Genomic DNA, 23,279 nt, shown 5'->3' with positions numbered 1-23,279 from the left:
ACAATTATTTCACTCTCATAATATTTAGTGAAAACTTCAACCAATAAAATTCTTCGGACCGAAGGACCTTATTGGCCGACAGACCTGTCTGTTTGCTGCATGGACATGCAGGTTTTCCGTCTGCTTCTTGTGGCGCATTCGGGCCCGCGTCATCAAGGCATGTGAATGTAAATGTATATAACTTACCGAATCCATTGCTTTGGTAAACAAAAACTCACGTGCGTGCGCGGAGGCTGTAGGTTGAAAGTCTGCTTGTAAATAAAGTTTCTTCAAAAAAACACCGCGGATGGGAACGAGGGGGTGGGGCATTGGAGGAAGGCGGGATGATTTGAATGTGCTGTAATTCTCAAATGCAACAAAAGTAAGAGTCCCTTTAACTTAATGACTGCCGGGCAGCCAATAGAGAAAAGAAATAAAATGTGCCCTATTATTGTATAGCCCCAGTCAACTGCACACAAACTGACAGATTAAGAAATGTAAGCCACTTAGGCTACTTTAAACAATAAATAAAAGGTAAATTAAATAGAATGAATACAAGTTTACTTAGAATATAAACTTTGACATAAACAACAAGCAGGCTATGCTTCATTGTTGTTTGCATGTAAGCGATGCAAAGCTAGTGCTTGGGTATGTTTAGATTTAAAATCGTCAGTCACAAGAATCGCGATTCGTGACTGAATCCATTTTTCCCCCGTCCCTAATTATTGTAAATTGTAATTGTTAATTGTAAAAAACATTCACACTCACACACACACACACACACCACACACCACACACCACACACACACACACACACACACACACACACACACACACACACACACACACAGCATGCTGTACAGGTCCTGGACAGCTGCCACACTCATTCTGATTTGCTGGTTGCTGTGGGTTACCTGTCCCCCTGCAGAGCTTTGTGGGGGGGGGGGTGCAGACAGAGTGTACAGAGGGCCAGGGGTTGGGGGGGGGGGGCAGTGGTGGTCTAGGTTATTGTCGTCTTTACACAAGTAAAGTAGCTGCTTTAACATCAAAAGAGGTGGGGGGGGAAACATTCGACTCCTCTTTCAAAGACAGTCCACAGGAACTACGACCTTGTCTGGTCCCTCTTCCTCTGCTCCTCTTTCACTGTCCCCTCTGGGTGGCTACAGTGAGAGAGTGTGTGTGTGTGTGTGTGTGTGTGTGTGTGTGTGTGTGTGTGTGTGTGTGTGTGAGCGCGTGTGTGTGAAAGGAGGAACAAGAGCAACACAAAGTGCCTCTGTACGAGTGTGGTTGGATAGGTGTCCTGTGTGTGCTCGACAGAACGTTGGTGATAGAACTCAGAGTAAATATTTACTGGTTCTCAACCGACGCCTCTCTGAGACCTCTCTCACTCTTTCTTGCTCTCTACAGAAGTCAAACATGAAGACACGTATAGAAGCTCACAGAATCTAACATTGAGCTTTTGTTCTATAGATTCCATGTGTATACATTGAGACGACTACGCTGGGTATACAGGTGAGTATACAGCACAAAGTTGAAATAACTGTTGCCTCTATATCCTGTCCCTGATGGAGGAATGACATATCCTGACCTTTCTACAATAAAATCTTAAGGTAAATTAACAGCCCCACACCGAGAATGAAGCTTTGAACATATTTGTTATTTTAAATCTTCATAATGTTGAAAAGAAATTGTCAAAATTAAAGTAAGAGCAGTATTTTAAAATCTAAGTCTGTGAGATCTAGATGTGCAACAAAAAACACGTTTACCTCCTAAAACCAACAGAAATAAATACTCTGAAAAATCTATATCAAAACAATTTAATTTGAATCATAATTGATTAATTCACTGAATCATTAAACCTACCGTTCATTGATGTAGTTACACGCTGATGTATTGAACGTAAATATTTACAGGAAAGCATTTTTAAAAACAGAGCAATATCGTGACCTCTCAAACTGAGTTCATTTTGTTGCACCATGAGGATCGTTGCACAGGTTATTGTGGGAGATATGAGGGGTGGGGGGGGGGGGGGGGGGGGGGGTGAAGAGAAATAGAAATAGAGTTGGTGGATTTAAGACATCTGAAATCTCTCATTGATTTTGCCCACTGAAAACTCTCCTTGGCCAAGGTGAGAGGAAAACGTACGGTGTGGCTGGAGGGACAGACGGCGTCCCTCTCACAATGCAGAGACAAGCTTATGATTTGATTTCTGAAAGAGGTGGATGAACAATGCAGAGCAGCATCCAACATATATGCATCCTATAAATACATACTCTCTTTATATCTTTAAATTCAAAGTTGTGGCATGTGACTACAAATCTTGAAATCTTGATAACATTTCATTTGAACTGATTTATACTTACAGGTGTGTTGTTTACTGCTTCAACCGATGTAAGTTCAAAAACAACTGTGGTCAGATTTCAGTGATCGTCCCCGAGGTCGATGAGGGTCATGGTTAGAGAGAGAGAGAGAGAGAGAGAGAGAGAGAGAGAGAGAGAGAGAGAGAGAGAGAGAGAGAGAGAGAGAGAGAGAGAGAGAGAGAGAGAGAGACATGTCTGAAATGGAGGCAGGCTTAGAGACATTTTGTTTGACATTTCAAGAATCCTTTTTCACAGGTATGCACACACACTCTCTCTCTCTTCCCATCTTCCCATCTCTCTTTCTCACACACACACACACACACACACACACACACACACACATGCCAGAGGCAGTGTTGTCAGATGATGCAGTGGTCCCATCACTGTGAGAAGAGTGATGTGGTAAATTACAGGGTTAAAGAGCTGCCATAGGGTGACTGACACCAGGCCATCACAGCACCGACACACACACACACACACACACACACACACACACACACACACACACACACACACACACACACACACACACACACACACACACTGACACACACACACACACGGCTCTGCATGAGTTTTTCCTTCCCTTTACCTTTTCTTGCCCCTCGTACCTTCACTTATCATCCCTCTGCCCGACTTCTCCTGTTCCTTTTAAACTTTCCCTTTCTCCTCGTTCTTGTCTCCTGTGTTTTTTCTAAGCTACCTGCTATTAGAAATGCATTAAGCTTTCTGACCCTGTCTGCCAATTTCTTCCTCCTCTCTTTGTCTCGTCTCTCTCAAAGGACAGCATTGCGGTGCGTCTGATTCTCCCCTCTTTCTCTCCTGCACTTTTTTTTACTCCTCTCTCTTTATTGTCTCATCTCTCTAGGACGAGAGCGTTTCACATTTTCTGACTTTTTTCCCCCTCGCACCGTTTATCTCCCGCAGACGCTCTCTCAGCCACCGCCTGGTCTTGTTTTGGCTCTCGGAGAGAAACTTGGCAAACATGAAGAACATACAAAGGGCGAGTGGAAAGTACATCCCCTGAGAGAGATAGGTAAGGTAACAGTATATAATTGTGAGGGTTCGAGCGCACATTTTCCAATCTGAGGCGCTTCGAAGCTCAGTCTCAGACTACATGAACACTCGTGTATCCAGTAAACACACTCAGGCATTCGAGTCAGTCCTGTGCCACATACACTCCTATCTCTCCCATGTCTGGTAGGTGAACTCAAACGGCACCACTAGCACATACGTATGCATAGGAAGGCATATGGAGTCCGATGCATACTCTCCTATCTTCTAACCTTGTGATACCTGAGGAAATATACACGCGCACACATTTACATACATATGAAACCACGCAGCCAGACTCACACGGGCCCTTATCTTCAGAATATCCTTGAGGGAGAAGTCCTCTAGCTTCTAGTGTCATATCACAGCAAAGAAAGGTGGACAAATTCTGAAAACACAAGATATGTCTCTGACGAACGGGGGGGAAGATAATGAGGAGAAAAACTGGATAAAACAAAAGAATCAAAGCTCTGAAAAGCGTCTAATGTAACGGAGGACAAGCAGCGTGGGAGGCCGGTGAACACTGAGGGAACCGATAAGAAGTGTGTGTGTGTGTGTGTGTGTGTGTGTGTGTGTCTGTGTGTGTGTGTGTGTGGTGGAGACGAGACCTGAACAAACTCTCAGGAAAAGATCCTGTCACATCTACATGTTGGCCAGTTTAACAATCATTTAAAAATGTAAACATACTTCAACACATTAAGGATTTGGTCACGTCCACTATCGTACTTTGTCCTTCTTATAAATGATGGTGAATTGTTAGATAACCACAGAACCCACATTTTAACATTTTAGGAAATAGCGGATGTAATGTTGACCTGAGTCATAATCAGACGATAATCTGCGAAATGTAAATAATTGGAATATGATGGGAATGTTCAATTAGCAACTCAACTAAATCATAACCAGAGGAATGCCTGATTTGTCAATGTCAATGTTCAGATTGTGTTGTGACGTCTGGCAGCGGAGTTCACACACACACACACACACACACACACACACTCCCACACACATACTCCCACACACTCCCGCAGACACATAAGTACAGTGTATCTTCTCATCTGTCCCATTATAAGACAGAAGGTTTGAAGGAGTAGAATGGAGGGTGGGCAAAGTGGCGCCAGGCAGCAGGCCGAAAACCCCTCTCTCTCACACACACACACACACGCACACACACACACACTCACACACACAGACCCACACACCCACACACACTTAACAGAGTCCCATGGGAGCCCATTCAGCTGTCAGTAGAGGAAGAATAAAGGTGATGGACAGGCAGAACAAAATGAGGTAAAGGTAATACTATTCAAGAGAGGTGACAGGTACAGTCAATTTGCATGAGCATGCATATATGTGTGTGTGTGTGTGTGTGTGCGTGTGTGTGTGCTTGTGTGGGTGTGTGTTTTACAGGACATGTCAATCAGCAGGAAAATGAAGCTGCAGTGACATGACCGCTGGGGAAGTCTCATTGTCGAATGATACAAGTGTGTGTGTGTGCTAAGTGTGTGTGTGTGTGTGTGTGTCTGTGCACTTGAAGTACCAGTTCATGTGTAAAGGTCGTGTAGAGGTGAGGTGGTTGAAAAGTTCAGTCGTCCAGAGGAAAAAAATACGTTTTTTGGCCAAAAAATTGAAACCCAAACACACGAGTGAGGAGGAAACACTGAAGTATTTATTCCAACAATACCTTGTATGGAAAACATAACCAAGACAGACAATGATACAGGGCTGCAACTTTGTATAAAATAAATGTAATCATTGATTGTTTTGCTTTAACTTCCGTCCTCTTCATCCAACCCGCAGAACAAAACACAAAGATATTCAGCTCCCATCATTTATGACAAAAAAAGGCATCCAGTTTTCACATTAGAGTTTTTGAAATAGACAATAATAATTGATAATTCCTCAATCAATTTACTTATTTTTAAGCAGATTTCTTGTCAATTCTCTAATAAAATCATCAACTAATCATTTCAGCTTGACAATTTCTTTCTTTATTGTGAATAAAGTGTGTATGTTGGTCTACAAAGGGATCGTATGCATCATTAATTGAACACATTTTTCTGAAATTAAGATATTAATTTGTTAATTCAGTAGGCTGTGTGTGTGTGTGTGTGTGTGTGTGTGTGTGTGTGTGTGTGTGTGTGTGTGTGTAACAGAGGGAAGGAGAGAAAGACGGACACAGGGAGACAGAGAGATGAGTAGGGGCTTTTCTAAGCAGATGTGTAAACGTCATTAGCGGAGGTAATGGAGGGGAGAGGGGGGAAAACCCTTCTCCAGCAGAGGTATTTACCCAACGCCTGGAGCAGAAACACAAACACAGCAGCAGTAATGACTGAGAAAGACGGGCAGGGAGAGAGACGTTTGCTGGAGAACCAGGTCTCGACTCGGCAGGAGATTTGTTGAAAAGACGACAAATTGCAATAGAGCAGGAGACTCGTCCCCGTGAAAGACGTCAGAACAATCCGGCTCGACTGAGTGATTCAGCCAGGATTCCCCTGGACCAGCAGTGGTTGTGTTTCCCTCCCATTCAGCTAATAGGTCTAATCCTGGCAAGTGTTTCACTGAAAGGCTCGTGCATCTGCCCCGAGGCAACGCCCAAGGGTAGGAAAGGCAATACCTCCACACCAGCAGCACAACCTCGGGCCGACTTCAAAGAGCTGCTCAGGACCCGGCGAGTCTCCGGTGTCCGTCCCCTGTCGCAGCGAAGGTTGACACGTGTCACTCTGACCGGGGTTTGTTTGTGTTGTTGGATTTTCTTCTTTTTAAAGCTGTTTAGTTCCCTGTTGTTTGTCCCTCACCTCGTGACCACAAACACACATAAACACACAGCGATGGACCCACACAAACACCGGTGGTGAAATATGTCCATTTAGACAGACTGGAATGAAAAGTTGAGTTTCTTACCTACGACAGGACCGAAAACTTTGTAAGTAGAATTACACAAGTTAATTTTGGATGCCAAATATGACAAACGGAGAATTTTATATATCATAAGTGGTCAAAATCAATTATTTAGAACAAGGGCAGCAATCAGCGGCGTCACAACTTGCAGATTTTATGCAGACTTTTGTTGGATAGCGAGTAACACAACCGGATCCTGTAGCTGCATTTGTGACTGAGTACAAAAGCACCTGGACACACAAAGCTCAGTTTCCACAACTGGTGTACACAACCACACACACACACACACACACACACCTGTCAAGGGCTCAGGAGGATGAGGTCCTTTAAAGTTGTTCTCAGAGCCACAGAGCGAGATTGACCCTGGCAAAACGGAAGGTCAGGATGATGTCCCCTGGACTTCTCAGTGGTCTTATTCCCCCGTCACACACTCACACACACGCTGTCCGTCACCTCCCAGACGAGGCCATGACACTTTGGACACCTCTCGACGGGCAGTGCCTCCCTCTCTCTCTTTCTCTCTCTCTCCCTCTCTCTCTCTCTGACAGGTTGACGTGGCACAGAGTGCTCGGACGTCGATGGCACTCGGACCAGAGGTTTGTTCTCGGTGCTGTGACCTCAGAGATAGATGCCAGTGTCATGTCACCCTTCCCCCCCCACACACACCGCAGTCCAGAAGTTGAAATAAACTCCTTTCTGAAAGTTGTAAATAATGGATTTCAATGGCAAACTGGTTATTTAAAGGGACTCTTACCTTTGTTGCATTTTTACACTTTTTTTGGATAAGGTTAAATTGGTATTAATAAGGTAATGACACTCTAAAATGCAAGACAGACCCACCAGGAATTAAAACAAACAATTATTTCACTCTCATAATATTTAGTGAAAACTTCAACCAATAAAATTCTTCGGACCGAAGGACCTTATTGGCCGACAGACCTGTCTGTTTGCTGCATGGACATGCAGGTTTTCCGTCTGCTTCTTGTGGCGCATTCGGGCCCGCGTCATCAAGGCGCGTCCTTATATATATATATCTATATATATGTGAATGTAAATGTATATAACTTACCGGTGCTTCTGAATCCGAATCCATTGCTTTGGTAAACAAAAACTCACGTGCGTGCGCGGAGGCAGTAGGTTGTTAGTCTGCTTGTAAATAAAGTTTCTTCAAAAAAACACCGCGGATGGGAACGAGGGGGTGGGGCATTGGAGGAAGGCGGGATGATTTGAATGTGCTGTAATTCTCAAATGCAACAAAGGTGAGAGTCCCTTTAACTGTCAACTGCTTTCGTAGAGACTATTTCTATAGTTCCAGTGAAAAGGGAAAAACCATGTTGGGTTAAATAGATTTTGTGTAGTTTTTCAACACTGTTAGCTCCACCGATGACATTTTATTTGCCGACGTATATTTAATGTAGTAGATTTGTTAGATTTCCACATACAGCAACAATAAATGCCAGATTCCCGTGAACACATTGGCTGTTTTAAGGACTAAACTGCAGACCTTTGGTTTCATTCCCCTTTGTTCCTGCATCCACCATCACCTGCTGAACCAAACAGTTATCTTTAAAATAGAAACCTGGTACAAAGCAAGTTGGCATATTAAGATAAAGTTTGACCTTTGTTAGTGCATCTACAGTTTCCTGACACATTTTGAGCATTTGGGAAAAGTTCTTCCTGTCAGCGTGGAGTCTAGCAATTTGTCGTTGGCAGTAAAGGGGTCAAGCTAAGCTGCCGCTGAGGTTTGAAATCAGCAGAATGGAAGCATGAAATAAGACAATCGTGTGCACGTGCAGTACACGTGCACACGCATGGCTGTTCTCCATCTGTCAGGCAGCCCAAACATCCAGCCGTGCGTGACACCTGCCCCGTCCTGCCCAACACTCATCCTTGGAGAGCACAGTCAATGTGGAACCGAATGGCAAGGCCTGTGCCCCATGACACACACACACACACACACAAACACACACACAAACACACACACACACAAACACACACACACACACAACATTCATGTCAGTGCTCTACTCCGTTTGTCCACAACAAGTTCCTTGTTCCCTTCATTGTAAAGAAATACATAAAACTTCCTGTTTCTTTCTCCCTCCCTCTCTCTCTCTCTCTTTCACACAAACACACATAAAGGGGAAATTCTACAATGCTGATTTCTACTGTTTATACCGAACAATAGCGGGGGGGGCTCTGCCTGTCCCGCTGGGTCAAGTCATGTCTTGTCAGACCCTGTATCCTCTTTCCATTGAGCGCCGAAGCTTACGAGTGCCACAGGTGCCTGAACCGGGCCCCATGTTAAACACATTCACCCTGCGGTTGTATGAGTCTGACGTAAAGACAGCCGGCTCGTCTTTCACATCAAACGAGCCTCTCCAATTCAAACAGAGAGTTGGAAACGGTTACAGTTTACAGTAGGAGATGAGGGGAAAATGAAAAGCAGCGGCCAGAAATCACAACCGAGTATTGACCTTTTTCAAGATTTTATCTGAGGCCTTTTTCCTGTATTTGGACTTCCTCACTCATTGTTGTTCCCATTAACAAAATGTCAATCAAATACCAATCGTACCAAGGCTTGAAGGACTATTTAGTTTCATCAACCGTCCAGCTCAAATTTCTAACAATTGTTTTTCGTGAAACTGCCAAAATCACTCTGCATAGCAACGTTTTCCACATGGACATTAAAGTTAAATCAATACACGACTATCTCACTAGACTTTTTGACATATTGACAATATCCCATGATTTGTCTTTCACTCGTAGTGACACCTGTTCATTTACGCACTTCTCTTATAAAGCCATTTAAGGCAGTTCTCCTCCTTCAGAAAAACAATGATAACGGTGATTCTACAATAATAATATAATATATAAAGCTCTTTATTGATGTATCAGAACTGTCAATAGTGGATCTGTGCCTCTCTTGGTACAGTCGTCTTCATTAGCGACTCCGTGTGACAAGTACTCGAGAGCTTTGCAGCTAAAACAACACATCCCATTAAAATATCATCGTGGAGTTTAAAAGCCAACGCTCACACAGGGGAAGTGATTTTGACAGATGATGTGCAACTGATGGTTTAAGAGCTTTCCATGTGTCGCTGCTGTGAACCTCTAACAGGAGGTGAAGGTGGTGCAGACACAGGGAGTTTACAGAGCACAGATGTAGTTAACATGTCTGAACCAGTTAATCAACAAGGGGGTAAAATAAATTATATTCTGGAAATACTCGATCTTGAGGCGTCTGGACGTCCTGCTCTGATGTCACAGTCTCAATTTGACCTTTGACCCACTCAAACCCAAACCATCACGATTCTGACCACGTGAAACTCTTCAGCTTCCTGTGTGTGTGATGACGATCACAGACAGTGCAGATGAATTAGTGCGGGACCACTGTGACAAATTTCCCACCACTGTTCTCTTTAATGTGTGACAGGCCCTTCAACCAGAAACCCCCCCCCCCCCCAACCCGCCGCTCCCATACATGCACATAGGCTTAACGTCGTCTGGGCGGGCCGATCCCGCCGGCTCATTGTCGGCACGGCAACGAGCACTATCCTAGCTAACATCTGCTGCACGACCCGGGGCCACTCAGAATGGGCCTTAATCCCCACACAGCCATGTTGTGGGGGGGAAAACATTCTTTCCTTTTTTTAGTGAGTGCAGACAAACAGGGACGAGCGGCGTCGCTGGTAACCTGCAGGCGACCGGCCTCTTGGAAGGACCGGGAATGTTGTTGGTTACTTGGCCCCCAATTGTGCCACGGCCCCATTATGGCCGTGCAGAGGGGTGTGACCGCCAGCTTCGGCTGCGAGTGGCCGTCACCGGTCCAGTTGGATGGATTTGGGTTTTGAGGTTAATGAAAGGTGGTGCGAGTGGACTAGGTGCGTCGTGTCAGGGGGAGTTTGTGTCAGCCAGAGTTTTGCTGCTAAAACAACAGTTGCATTCATTTAAAAAAATTAGGACAAAAACAACAAAAATCCACCTTCCATCCTCCTGAGAGTTTGCTGCCACATCAGCTGGCTGTGGATCCATTTAACTGTTGCTGCCACATTTTTTGGTTCTCCTTCAGTGAGCTTTTAAAAAACTGTGTTGGTTGCTGTCAGCAGCAGAGAGGAGGGGAGAGGGAGCTTTCCCTTAGCATTGAGGCAGAAGGCTAACATGTGGCGGTTTGGTGCCCCCTCGTGGCCACAGGTAATGTGGAGGCTGAAACACACAGATATCCAAACCAGGAAAGATTCAGAGTCATCACACGACAGGTGAAGAACAACTCTGCTCTCTGAAACAAGCCGAGCCACGATCCCTCATGTGACGGCTTGTGATTGAGATCTTCCCAGGCAGTGACGCACAGAGTAAAGACGCAGGCCGATCAATCAGTCCGTCAGCTGCCGGGAAATATGTGTTCTTCTTAATATGGAGTTTGATTCCATCAAACCCATTTCATGGACCATTTCCCTATGCAAACACCTCAGGGAGAAAGCTAGTGCGAGCGGGAGAGTGGCTGAGGCAGAGAGAGAGAAACACCTCAGAGTGTGACTTGCTGTGTGTACATTATGAGATTTAATTGAATAGTTCTGCATCGGTGCCAAGAAGTTACTCGGTCTATTTGTAGGGGGGTCTGTGTTCTTTCTGATTGAGGGCTCGGTCGTCGTCTTTGTATTTCCCCCACTCAGAGCAAGCCGACACTTGGCCAGAAACAAAGTCCTGCTCAGATTTCAATCAGTGGGAAAGGAACTCAGAGTGGTCATAGGTACATCCAGGCGGTTTGGAAACATCCACACGCCTCCAGGCCTCGTCGGGAAAAAGTGCCAGAACCACACAATGGCCTCAAATGGACCTTTAGGCTATTTCTGAAAGGAACCAATTCATGATATCTCAGCTCAGGAGGGGTGAGTTGGAAGCGTGTGTCATGCTGAGTGATTTAATGGAACCTTGGCTGTACAGGAATTTAAATGTAATGGATAAAGCATTAAACCAAATAATGTAACTATCCGGGTAAAAATTAGGTTCACTTCTCCTTTCTAGGCAACTGAAATTTCCATAGAACTTGAGCAACATAAAATGCATTTATAAAATTACAAAGAGCTTAAAGATAGATGACCACAACATTTTGAAGTAACCATTCTTCTGGTTGGTTTTCCTTTATAATAATCAAAGAAACACAGAAATCCCTTTGAAAGGAACAAAGAATATTTTACTATATGATTTATTCTCCTATTATTTTCAAAAAGAACAAAACCCGCTGCATTGTTACATGTTTAATTCATTTTAAAATGTAGTTTATATGTAGTTAACACCACATATAGGTTCATTTGATGCTTATATGATCTCTACAAATATCTTTGGGGCATGAACAATTACTACGGAGATTAGATCTGACAAAGATCTCCCAATCTGAGGAATTTGCTTCAGAATTTAATGAGTTCAGCTTTGCAGAGAACACTTCTGAGCAGCGTCAAGTACGGTTTGTATTGTGCAACTATCAAAGAAATCTCTTGGCGCCTAGTAAGCAGATTTCAGTGAGACAATCTGAGCTCATAACTTTCCTGTGATCAGCCATTTCCTGAGGGCGAGACTGTCAGTGCAGCAACAAGTGTTTTAGAAGAGTCTTCACCACAATAAACCAAATAATGTAACTATCCGGGTAAAAATTAGGTTCACGTCTCCTTTCTAGGCAACCGAAATTTCCATAGAACTTGAGCAACATAAAATGCATTTATAAAATTACAAAGAGCTTAAAGATAGATGACCTCAACATTTTGAAGTAACCATTCTTCTGGTTGGTTTTCCTTTATAATAATCAAAGAAACACAGAAATCCCTTTGAAAGGAACAAAGAATATTTTCCTATATGATTTATTCTCCTATTATTTTCAAAAAGCACAAAACCACTGCATTGTTACATGTTTAATTCATTTTAAAATGTAGTTTATATGTAGTTAACACCACATATAGGTTAATTTGATGCTTATATGATCTCTACAAATATCTTTGGGACATGAACAATTACTACGGAGATTAGATCTGACGGAATTTGCTTCAGAATTTAATGAGTTCAGCTTTGCAGAGAACACTTCTGAGCAGAGTCAAGTACTGTTTGTATTGTGCAACTATCAAAGAAATCTCTTAGCGCCTAGTAAGCAGATTTCAGTGAGACAATCTGAGCTCATAACTTTCCTGTGATCAGCCATTTCCTGAGGGCGAGACTGTCAGTGCAGCAACAAGTGTTTTAGAAGAGTCTTCACCACAATAAACCAAATAATGTAACTATCCGGGTAAAAATTAGGTTCACGTCTCCTTTCTAGGCAACTGAAATTTCCATAGAACTTGAGCAACATAAAATGCATTAATAAAATTACAAAGATCTTAAAGATAGATGACCTCAACATTTTGAAGTAACCATTCTTCTGGTTGGTTTTCCTTTATAATAATCAAAGAAACACAGAAATCCCTTTGAAAGGAACAAAGAATATTTTCCTATATGATTTATTCTCCTATTATTTTCAAAAAGCACAAAACCACTGCATTGTTACATGTTTAATTCATTTTAAAATGTAGTTTATATGTAGTTAACACCACATATAGGTTCATTTGATGCTTATATGATCTCTACAAATATCTTTGGGACATGAACAATTACTACGGAGATTAGATCTGACAAAGATCTCCCAATCTGAGGAATTTGCTTCAGAATTTAATGAGTTCAGCTTTGCAGAGAACACTTCTGAGCAGAGTCAAGTACTGTTTGTATTGTGCAACTATCAAAGAAATCTCTTAGCGCCTAGTAAGCAGATTTCAGAGAGACAATCTGAGCTCATAACTTTCCTGTGATCAGCCATTTCCTGAGGGCGAGACTGTCACTGCAGCAACAAGTGTTTTAGAAGAGTCTTCACCACAAATCCATCAACACAACTTTCTAAGTGCCATTTAGAGAAACATCCAAGAATCACCAAAGGCATACACTGACACCTAGTGTACTACTTCTGTTATTGCAGGTGAGAACAGACAGGATGGGCCTGGTTGGATCATTTTAAACAACACTGCTACTGTATGAATTACAGTGTAGATTAAAAAAGATCATCTGCTCCATCTGATCTAAAGCTTCATCAGCTAATCTAAGGCGGGAACATGTCACAGCTCAGACGCAGATCGAAGCATGGCGATGGCACAGGGAGAAAGATGTTGAACGTGGCGAGAGGTTGTTGTGACGCTGTTGTAATTATAAGCTGTGTTTGTTAGTGCTTTGTGTTTGGTCTCGTGTGGAGGCCACCTGCAATCTCAGTGACTGCCCGTACAGTGTGAGGGTTATTTGGTCTAACTGGGGAGATAAGAGGGCGACACTGAGGGCAACGTGTGTGTCTGTGTGTCTGTGTGTCTGTGTGTGTGTGTGTGTGTGTGTGTGTGTGATGGGCTATCTGCCTCCCAGCTGCCAACGTGACAGGGTCACTCAGGTGCGAGGACAAGTGGAGGAGCAGCGAGAGGACAGAGAGAGAGGAGGTGAGGGAGGCGAGAAGACCAGGGAACAAAGAGGAGAAGGAGCTGGAGTGGACAAAAGACGGAGAGAAGGATCAGCAGAGGAGACAGAGATACAGTTCATGCTGTCATGCACTTACCAGTGTAAACTGTATGTGTGCACATGAACACTATGTGTATGTGTAAAACATAAACGATTTACTCCCATTTTACAAAAAATAAGCCAAAATATCCCAAATACGAGTATCGTAGTATCGTGGTATCCAGATCCCACTGACCACCATCCTAATCCATGAGTCTCAGCTGTCGATCATGATGTTTCACCGCCTCAAAAAACAAATCAAAATCAAACTCACTGGGGCTGTGACAGTGAATATGGTGTAGAATACGAGAATGTTCACACTCCATGCACATGAATGCATGGAGTGTGTGTGAGTGTTTGTGTAGGTTGGGGATTTGTGCATGTGTGAACTCTACCACTATCCTTGCCTGTGTGTGGGACAAAACACCCACAATGCCATTTGTTTTCATAGCAGACACACACACACACACACACACACACAGAGAGGATCAGGCCGGCGTGGCAAACTGGCACCAGATATTATCGTGTGTGCCGCTGATGTTTTTGGTTTCATTCTGATTTCCTTTTAGCAAAGACAAAGTACGTCTAATCCCCTCATGTCAACCTCACCATGACGACCGCCACACAAGAAAATAAACACTGGAGTCCAACTTGTCAAATACAGTTACAGCAACAACAGACTCATTCAAAACGTGTGCGAATGCAAAATCATAACTGACACCAGTGTCACGCACGCCAAAAGAAAACTGGAAAATCTGCAAAAGAAAACTGTGAGTAGCAGTTAAACTTTCACCTCAACTGTTCCAGAGTAATAAGGAACCTTGGGGCCAGCTCACTGGTCCTGTGCATCAGAATGAAGTGAGACAGACTCATATCTAATCACATGGCATTAAAAACATTAGCCTCGAGGCTTCTGTTCTTTTAATCTCTCCGCACATTCAGATCTTTTCACTCTTCTCTAACAGGACGCACCATTTCTACGTTCTGTGACTGAAAACCTCTACTACTCGATCGACCTTTCATGAAGGAATCCCCACATTTTATCTGCAACTTAATTCCAGGACTTGGATCTCAAACTTTTCTTTAATATCTTGAATATGAGCTTAAAATGTCTTTGTACAGCAGCGGTGGCTTCAGGGTTAAGCGGACAGAGTCCAGCAGCAGGTGTTAAGGTGTCATGGCTCAATATCTGCGGGTCACAGAAAGACAGTTCATTCCAAACAGACACGTTTAGGACAGACACTGCACGAGTCTATGATCAGACATGTATGTGAAAGGTTCATATCAGCTGGTTTCCATGAGCCGGGAAACCCACCTACAGCACCGTGCCAGCCCCCAGGCAGCTGTGAGCACCTGTCTGTCCCGCACCGACACCCATGACAGTCACAAGCGCGTGCCACACAGAAGGGTAAACGTGTCACCGGAGCTGAGAGGAGAACAGCGCCAGGCTGTGGCAGCTGCTTCAAACAGCTCTGAATCCAGCCATCACACGCTCGGCCTTTTGAGAATGGAAGAGTCTGAGTCACTGGCAGACGCAGGCCCAGGAGGAAAAGCCAGTTCTGGGCTTTTTGATGAAGAACCAGAGGCTCAGATGCGTTTTTTTTACTGTTAGATTAAAAGATAGAACAACAGGATGCTTGACAAATACGACAATTTTGTTATGATAAAATATCACCTTTCACATGGAGACTGAGAGAAGAAATTGTTGTTTTAAACTAGACTAAACAACATTTTAAATTCACTAGATCCAGATTTTTAGTTGGATCTTCACCAAGTTTCACACACCCATGAATATTAGTCCCCTGAACAAACCCTGCCAGCCAGTTTAGAGCGTGGTGAGCCCACAGTCTGATCCCAGCCAGGTGTAACACCAGCTCCTCAGGTTATTGTTCAAGTCTTGTAACAAGGCCATGAAATATTGATGACCACGCTCACCGGACTCAGGGCCTCTACACTGTCCCTCTCAACTAAAACAAAGATGACACAGAGCAGATACAAATCTCTAAACCCTGATGTTCAAACAGCTTTAGTGATGCATGTAGTGGATTATTTACATGTCCAGATTCAACTTATTAAACAAGATGGTGAATATCCCTTTTAGATATCTTTTGGACTAGTGGCAGAAACTTGGACTATGGAAAGAAAAGGTCTCTGGTTCGTCTCTGGTTCGACTCCACGGAGAAACAACAAAAAGACGAACCTGGATTGATCTGTCCAAAAAATCCAAGAGGATTCTCCCTACCCTGTCTAGTGCCCCTGAGCAAGGCACCTAACTCCCCCAACATCTGCTCCCCGGGCGCCGTACATGGCTGCTCACTGCTCTGTGTGTCCTGCACCAGATGGGTTAAAAGCAGAGGTTACATTTCCCTCCTTTCATGAGTGTGCCTGTGCATGTCTGTGCATGTGTTTGGGACAAATAAATTGATCTTAATCGTATCTTAATCTTAAATGAAGTGATCAACTACCAGTAGATGTTAGCACGTGTTAGCAGCCACCAGCAGATGTTTAAGGGATGTAAGACCAGATGTGCACCTCAGCATCGTCAAGTGCTTTGGATTTGTGATCGACGACACAGGCTGAACTTGAGGGTACACAGAGGATAAAGGTAAATCTGACAGGCTGCTGGCTTGTATGCTGGGAGAGAGAACATATTGATAAAGGCTGGACAATAACAAATATATCATCCCAATGTTATTGTCATATAACAAAGGTTCAATATAAATCGACACATTGCTTATGAGGTATAAAGATCTACCTCGGATTTGTAAAACATTTAGCCAGCTTTGGGTTTAAAATCACAACCTTCACTCAGTAGTAAAAATCAGTGTTTAAAAACCTTAAAATAAATAATAATGTGACATTTTTTAACTTTTTGATGTTAGTATATATCTGGCCATTTCATCCAGCCCTACAAAATATCATTGTCATTCAATGTCATTACAAACCAGAACATTCAATTTACATTATATAAGAACAATGAAGAGACATTCTCTAAACTTCTAGTTCATTAGTTTGATAGATAGATAGATGGATAGATGGATAGATGGATAGATAGATAGATAGATAGATAGATAGATAGATAGATAGATAGATAGATAGATAGATAGATAGATAGATAGATAGATGGATAAATGGATAGATAGATAGATAGATAGATAGATAGATAGATAGATAGATAGATAGATAGATAGATAGATAGATAGATAGATAGATAGATAGATAGATAGATAGATAGATGGATAAATGAATGGATAGATAGATAGATAGATAGATAGATAGATAGATGGATAGATGGATAGATGGATAGATGGATAGATAGATAGATAGATAGATAGATAGATAGATAGATAGATAGATAGATAGATAGATGGATAGATAGATGGTTGGATAGATAGATAGATAGATAGATAGATAGATAGATAGATAGATAGATAGATAGATAGATAGATAGATAGATAGATAGATAGATAGATAGATAGATAGATAGATAGATAGATAGATAGATAGATAGATAGATAGATAACAGGAAGGTGCAGGGATTTGGGAAAGTAGTTTAAATTTGTTGAACTTTTTAAAGAGAGAGAAACATATCACTGAATTCAAGGCAGACATCTGTGAAGTAAGTTTGCTGAACTTCCAGGAGGAGGAGGAGGAGGAGAAGGAGGAGAAGGAGGAGCAGGAGGAGAAGGAGCAGAAGGAGGAGAAGCAACAGGTCCACCCACTCACCTCCACAGTGGAAGCTGCTCTTCTTCAGTGTTTTCCAGCTAACTGCTTCTCACCTCACACACAGATTGTGAACTACACAAGTGTGTCTTTGTTGTGTCTACACGTCCCATCACTCGGACACACACTCCACCAGGACACGGTGTGTTACCTCCACTAGTCTCTGTCAGCTCCGTGTAGTATCACACGTTATTCCTTCCAAACGAGCAGCTAAGCTAACTCCAGCTCTCGATGCTAGCTCGCTCTCTGCAGCGCCTGGACGCTGGTCGCTAGGCAACTATACGCTGGTCTGAAGGCGATGCTAACTAGCATGCTAGCTCCTCGGCGACCCCGTACTTCCGCCCCCCCCCGCCCCCCCCTCCCTAGTCCAGTTACATCACGTTGAAAAGCTTCAGTAATACCAACGTGTCTTTCAACGACAAACCGAGTGACGTGTTCCGACTAGTTTGTTATTTTCCGTGAAGAACTACGGAAAGTGTCAAAAGAAACTACAACTCCCTGGGTCTGCCGTGTCACGGTCAAAAGTGTCGCAAATACGAGAGGGCACAACCAAGGGCACCCGGACGGAGAGTGTTCAGAGTGTGTGGAGATAGTGCACAATGGAGGAGATGGATATAAACATATTATATATATTATATAGAATCACCTTGAGTGAAGTGGACACGCAGATTTAAATAAAACCGAGATTACGAAGGAGGTTGAAAGCGGCCTGCAGGGGGCGGTTGTTCAGCGCGATGGCTGCAGGCTGCCGTAAAGCAGCAGAAGAAGAGGCGGTGACAGCAGGGTGCAGACAGAGGAGCTGAGCAGGTCGTCGTGTGAACATGGTGAGTCGAGCTGACGAGTTTAATCTGTACAAACTGCTGTTTATTACAACGATACAATACTTTACTAAGTTTTACAAAGTTTTACAGAGTTCGCTGGATAGTGGGCGTGGGTCTCTGCATGACGTAACCAACTAGTTTGACTCCTATATGTTTTTATGACGTTTTCATTCAAAGTTATTCTTAACTTGCCTTTGAGCTGTTGGGAGAGAGCTGGTGGGTGACGTGTTAAAGTTGGTGGTGGTTATAGTTTATATAGGTCATGCTTGTTTCTGTTATGTAATAGTTATGTAATAGTTCTGAATGGGAGAGCAGGCGATCTATTTTTGAACTTGCTCTACTAAATCCCGTGGACACGAATAGACGCCCAGGCCTTTTGTGTTGAACGATCAAACTGCCACATTCATACCTGTCCTGCCCCTGAACCACAATGCATAATAACAGCATAATAACAGCCTTGTTCTCTCTCCTTGTGTCTTTCAGTCTGATTCCATTAGAGTCCTGGTGACCGGCGCTGCTGGGCAGATTGCCTATTCCCTGTTGTTCAGCATTGCCAAGGGAGATGTCTTTGGCAAAGATCAGGTGAGAAACAGCTTTCTCTTGCTCATGTAACACACTCGACGTCCTCATCCCATTAGGTCGTGTCACAAGGTACGTGTAGGATACCGACACCCCCCCCCCCCCCAGTGAACGGCTGTGTGTGTGTCACAGGTTTTCTAGGTCACATCTGGGTCTGGTGACACTGAACAGATGTCGTAGGAAGTGTTCACATTGCTCAGGCTCGTCCTCTACGTCCTGCGACGAGTCAGACTCGTCCTTGAAGTTCATGAAATGGATCTCATGCCCAGAGTCTTAGGCCAACTTTAAAGCCACTTGATCCCTCTGGCACGTGCTTTAGTCAGTGAGCCACATGGCCTTGGCCTTCACACTCTGTTCCAGAGACAACTGAGTCCTCCACTGACAAGTCACTACAAGATTTTTTATTTGGTTCCACATGTTTCATTCATCTCTTATCATTCTTCCCACTGCCTGCTTCCTTCTCTCCCTCTCCCAGCCAATCACCTTGCTCCTTTTGGACATAACACCAATGTTACCAGTCCTGGATGGCGTTGTCATGGAGCTGCAGGACTGTGCCCTGCCGCTACTGAGAGGTAACTATTTTAAGGGTGCAACAGATAATTGACATAAGGGGATAACATGACGTATTGTCCTATTCTTATTGATGTACTGGCATTAAATGTGTCCTTTAAAAATGTAAACTGTGGTTTTTACGTCACAGTTTGCTTATTTTTGAAGCTCTTAATCTAAAGATTGAGGTTTCTATCGCCGTTCCATGATACACACTTCTCTGCCCTCCGTCCTGTTGGCAGTGTTGTGTAGAATAACAACTTCCTCAAACCTTTCAGCTGCCTGAAAAGAATAAGGTCGTTAAAAGAAGCAGCAGAAGCACAGAAGTACAAAAAAGTGCTTCACATATATGAATGCATTTATACCCACAGGGTAAAATGAATGATTGCTGGATGCTACACAGCAAACACAGTCTCCCCTTGTGTCTTTTAAATGGATAACAAAATGTTTGCAACTACAATAAGTTTAAATAACCAGGGCTGGCAGAGCATCTTTGCATATCTAGGACATAGGACTGACTTCCCTCCCTGGAAAGCTCAGTGAACATGGACCCAGCTCTGTAACTGCTGTCATGACATCAGTCGTGAGGCGCCATTTTGCGTCATCTCCATTGTGACCTGGTATTTTTCCTATGGAATGGTGCCGTCCTTTGCTTTGTTTGGACGGGGGCTGTGAGAGGCCCCTGTATTAACCAACTGTGCAGAAAAGACAACGCCTCATCCACTGAGATGGGCCCAGCCACACAGGGAAACACTGGTCGCACATGGGATCTTATGCATGCATGAGTCAGAATGGATTTAAAATCATTTTCAAACAATTTCAGATCAGATACATTTCAAATATTCGGCCTTGACAAAAAACACTTCAGTGTGGTTGATTTATAAAGTGTATGAACACGTTTATTCACTTAACTTTTGTCTGAAACTTCAATATTCTCAAAAGTTGAAGAGCACACGAATGAAAATAACTGAATCTGAACCTCAGACCGATGACGTATATTAAAGCCTAATTTTTAGGTGGAAAATGTTGAGGATTGAAATGCTTGTATGTAAACACGCCAGTAATTTCATTCAAATTCTCCTTCTGAAGAGATTATTCCCACTGACAAGGAGGAAGTGGCCTTCAAGGACCTGGACGCTGCCATCTTGGTCGGCTCAATGCCCAGGAGGGAGGGCATGGAGAGGAAAGACTTACTCAAAGCCAACGTGGCCATCTTCAAGAGCCAGGGAGCCGCCCTGGAGAAGTATGCCAAGAAGACTGTGAAGGTAATAACACAGGCTAATATTGGCAAAGGACACATACAAGAGTATGTTTACTTTCTAACTGCTGCATAATTAAGTGTAAACTTGCTTTTTTTGGCTTGTTTATTTTCAGGTGCTGGTTGTAGGAAACCCAGCCAACACCAACTGTCTGATTGCAGCCAAGTCTGCTCCCTCCATCCCCAAAGAGAACTTCTCCTGTCTCACCCGTCTGGACCACAACAGGGCTCGCTCCCAGGTGCGTTTCAGTGTCCCAGCGTTCCACTCTGTCAGCCTTAGGGTTTTTACCTCCATTTCTGAATATCCGCTCCGTCCTCTAGGTGGCGATTCGCTGTGGCGTTCCTGCTACCAACGTCAAGAACATGATTATCTGGGGCAACCACTCGTCCACCCAGTACCCAGATGTGCACCACTGCTTGGTCAACATGTCCGGCAGTGAGCTCGCCTGCTTCGATGCCGTCAAGGACGATGCCTGGCTCAAAGGAGATTTCATAGCTGTGAGCTGAATATCACTATTACTTTTCACTGATGTGTTTCTGTTCAGTGGTTCCAGTCAGTTTTAAAACTCCTGATGCTTTGAATTAACATGGAAACTAGCTGCAAAACTCAAGCTAACCCATTTGCTAATTACTGTGTTGCAGACAGTGCAGCAGAGAGGCGCTGCAGTCATCAAGGCCAGGAAGCTGTCCAGTGCCATGTCTGCCGCCAAGGCCATCTGTGACCACATGAGAGACATCTGGTCAGGCACCCCCCAGGTAAACGCTATGTTCATATATATACTGTTGTTCCAACATTGGAATGTTTGCCTGTTGCTGTAATCAGGCTAAACATGGCTATGGCAATGTCAAATATTGATAGACTGTACTGTACCCTTCATTACCTACCAATTTAATTGTCAAAGTATAACCTCAGCATGGTTATAAGTTTCTTTGTGAGCACCACAGGCAGTTAGATCTTGTGTTACAGGTGAATCTGCTGTTTGTTTTTTGGATGATGTTTATACTTCTCATGTTGATCAAGTCTTCTTTTCTGACAGATAACATTTGACGTAAACTCTTCCGGTTTAACCAGTAAATCTACCTCTGTATTTCAGGACGAGTTCACCTCTATGGGCGTGTACTCTTCTGGAAACACATATGGAGTCCCAGCAGACCTCATCTATTCATTCCCGATCCAGATCAAGGTGAGACTGGTCTAAACTTGTGGTTTGATTACAGCTAGTTGATTTGTAGCCACAGCAGGGAATCAATAAGTTGTTTCTGGACATGTTTGTCATCAGTTTATGGTAACTCACATCCATTATGTTCTTCTCTATATGTGCAACAATGAACAACTTAATTAGACTAAATTAGTTGAGTTTGAGGGTGTGGTCAAAAATGCACCTGTAGCCACGTGTAACAGTGATGTCACGAGGTGCGTGAGTTCACCTGCACACAGCAACATGATGAGCAGTTAAACCACTAGAGGTCGGCAAAAACAAGATTTTCCAAAGGGGGAGGCAGTAAATTAATAAAAAGGTTTGTTTATGTAGAGTGTAGAGGATTGTTTGTCAGTAACACTTTGTATTTGCTTTAGGACAAGAACTGGAAGATTGTGGACGGCTTGGCCATCAATGATTTTTCCCGGTCGAAGATGGACGCCACAGCAGCCGAGCTGATCGAGGAGAGAGACATGGCGGTGTCTTTCCTGGGGGTATGACTAGACCCTGCAGGGCCACCTGACCAGCACTTAGAAGGCCGCAAAACTCCAGACGCACGCCTGTGACGAAGCACTCCACCAACCCCTGCAGTAGTGTGTGTCTGTATGAGTGTGTCTGTGTTTATGAGTGTGAAGTTGGGATTTACACTTTTGTGTTGGGAATCAGCAGTTATGAAGAAACCAGGTGGAGACGGTTATTGGTTATTTGGCTTTAGTTGCTGGTGTTTGTTCTCACAGGTCTTTAATACTGTTGGAGATGTTAAGGTGTGAACAGTGAAGACAACAGTAATCAATGTCTTTTTCAGGATTACCAGACTCATCCTGTCAGGTAGCAAAGCCATTTCCACCAGAAACGTACTCATTCTGAATGACTCTGTCTGTTGTTTAGCGGGAAAAAAGAATGCACCCAGTTTTAATTTGGTTATGGATTATTGCATTGGTCTCATATTCAGTCAACACTAGAAAATCCTTTTGTTTCATCGTGACACACAAGTATCTCCACTACAACTAAAGTCCACCATCTGTTACCAGCTTGTTTCCAATATATTTTCTCTGGGAGTGAATGGATTCTTGTTACATAAAGTCAGTGATGCACTAAGTCCTCAAACACTGGAATGGAAAACGTTAACAGTTGAACAATAAAAAAAGATTCAACAATGAAGTTGTGTTCCTTTTGTTCCCTGTGTATCATCTTAGTGACAGACAAATCAAAAACAGGTTTTTCAGCATAGCAGCTGAGCTGTCAGAGAGCAATGTGACCTTTTATAACAAAAGGTTTATATAATAAATCAGCTGTTTTTATC

At 43.4% G+C, this 23,279-nt stretch overlaps 2 protein-coding genes across 2 annotated transcripts in view; one reads left to right on the top strand and one right to left on the bottom strand.

Moving 5' to 3' along the window:
* Nucleotides 1–17,839, bottom strand: part of wdpcp (WD repeat containing planar cell polarity effector) — an 80,336-nt gene extending 62,497 nt beyond the window's left edge. The window contains exons 1-2 of the mRNA XM_061087567.1: nucleotides 17,574–17,839; nucleotides 2,343–2,386 (exon numbers count right to left, since the gene is read on the bottom strand). The gene's annotated coding sequence lies outside the window, so the exon portion shown is untranslated. The remainder of the gene's footprint in view (nucleotides 1–2,342; nucleotides 2,387–17,573) is intronic.
* Nucleotides 17,840–18,354: 515 nt separating this feature from the next.
* On the top strand, nucleotides 18,355–23,137 carry LOC133020469 (malate dehydrogenase, cytoplasmic-like). Its single transcript, XM_061087038.1, has 9 exons — nucleotides 18,355–18,394; nucleotides 18,875–18,973; nucleotides 19,446–19,542; nucleotides 20,609–20,784; nucleotides 20,894–21,016; nucleotides 21,099–21,275; nucleotides 21,420–21,533; nucleotides 21,872–21,961; nucleotides 22,354–23,137. Exons 1-9 carry the CDS (start codon nucleotides 18,392–18,394, stop codon nucleotides 22,474–22,476), a joined length of 1,002 nt encoding a protein of 333 aa, XP_060943021.1. The 5' UTR covers nucleotides 18,355–18,391; the 3' UTR covers nucleotides 22,477–23,137.
* The last annotated feature ends 142 nt before the right edge of the window (nucleotides 23,138–23,279 follow it).

The sequence above is a fragment of the Limanda limanda genome, chromosome 15 (genome assembly GCF_963576545.1).
Source record: "Limanda limanda chromosome 15, fLimLim1.1, whole genome shotgun sequence".
NCBI lineage: Eukaryota > Metazoa > Chordata > Actinopteri > Pleuronectiformes > Pleuronectidae > Limanda > Limanda limanda.
The sequence above is the reverse complement of the archived record's forward strand: the minus strand, read 5'-3'. Positions and strand labels throughout refer to the sequence as shown.

What these genes read in the sequence shown, in the direction of transcription:
- LOC133020469 (XM_061087038.1), top strand. An exon ending in ATGTCTTTGGCAAAGATCAG is followed by an intron (nt 18,974 to 19,445) that starts GTGAGAAACAGC and finishes TCCCTCTCCCAG; the next exon opens with CCAATCACCTTGCTCCTTTT. An exon ending in TGCCCTGCCGCTACTGAGAG is followed by an intron (nt 19,543 to 20,608) that starts GTAACTATTTTA and finishes CTCCTTCTGAAG; the next exon opens with AGATTATTCCCACTGACAAG.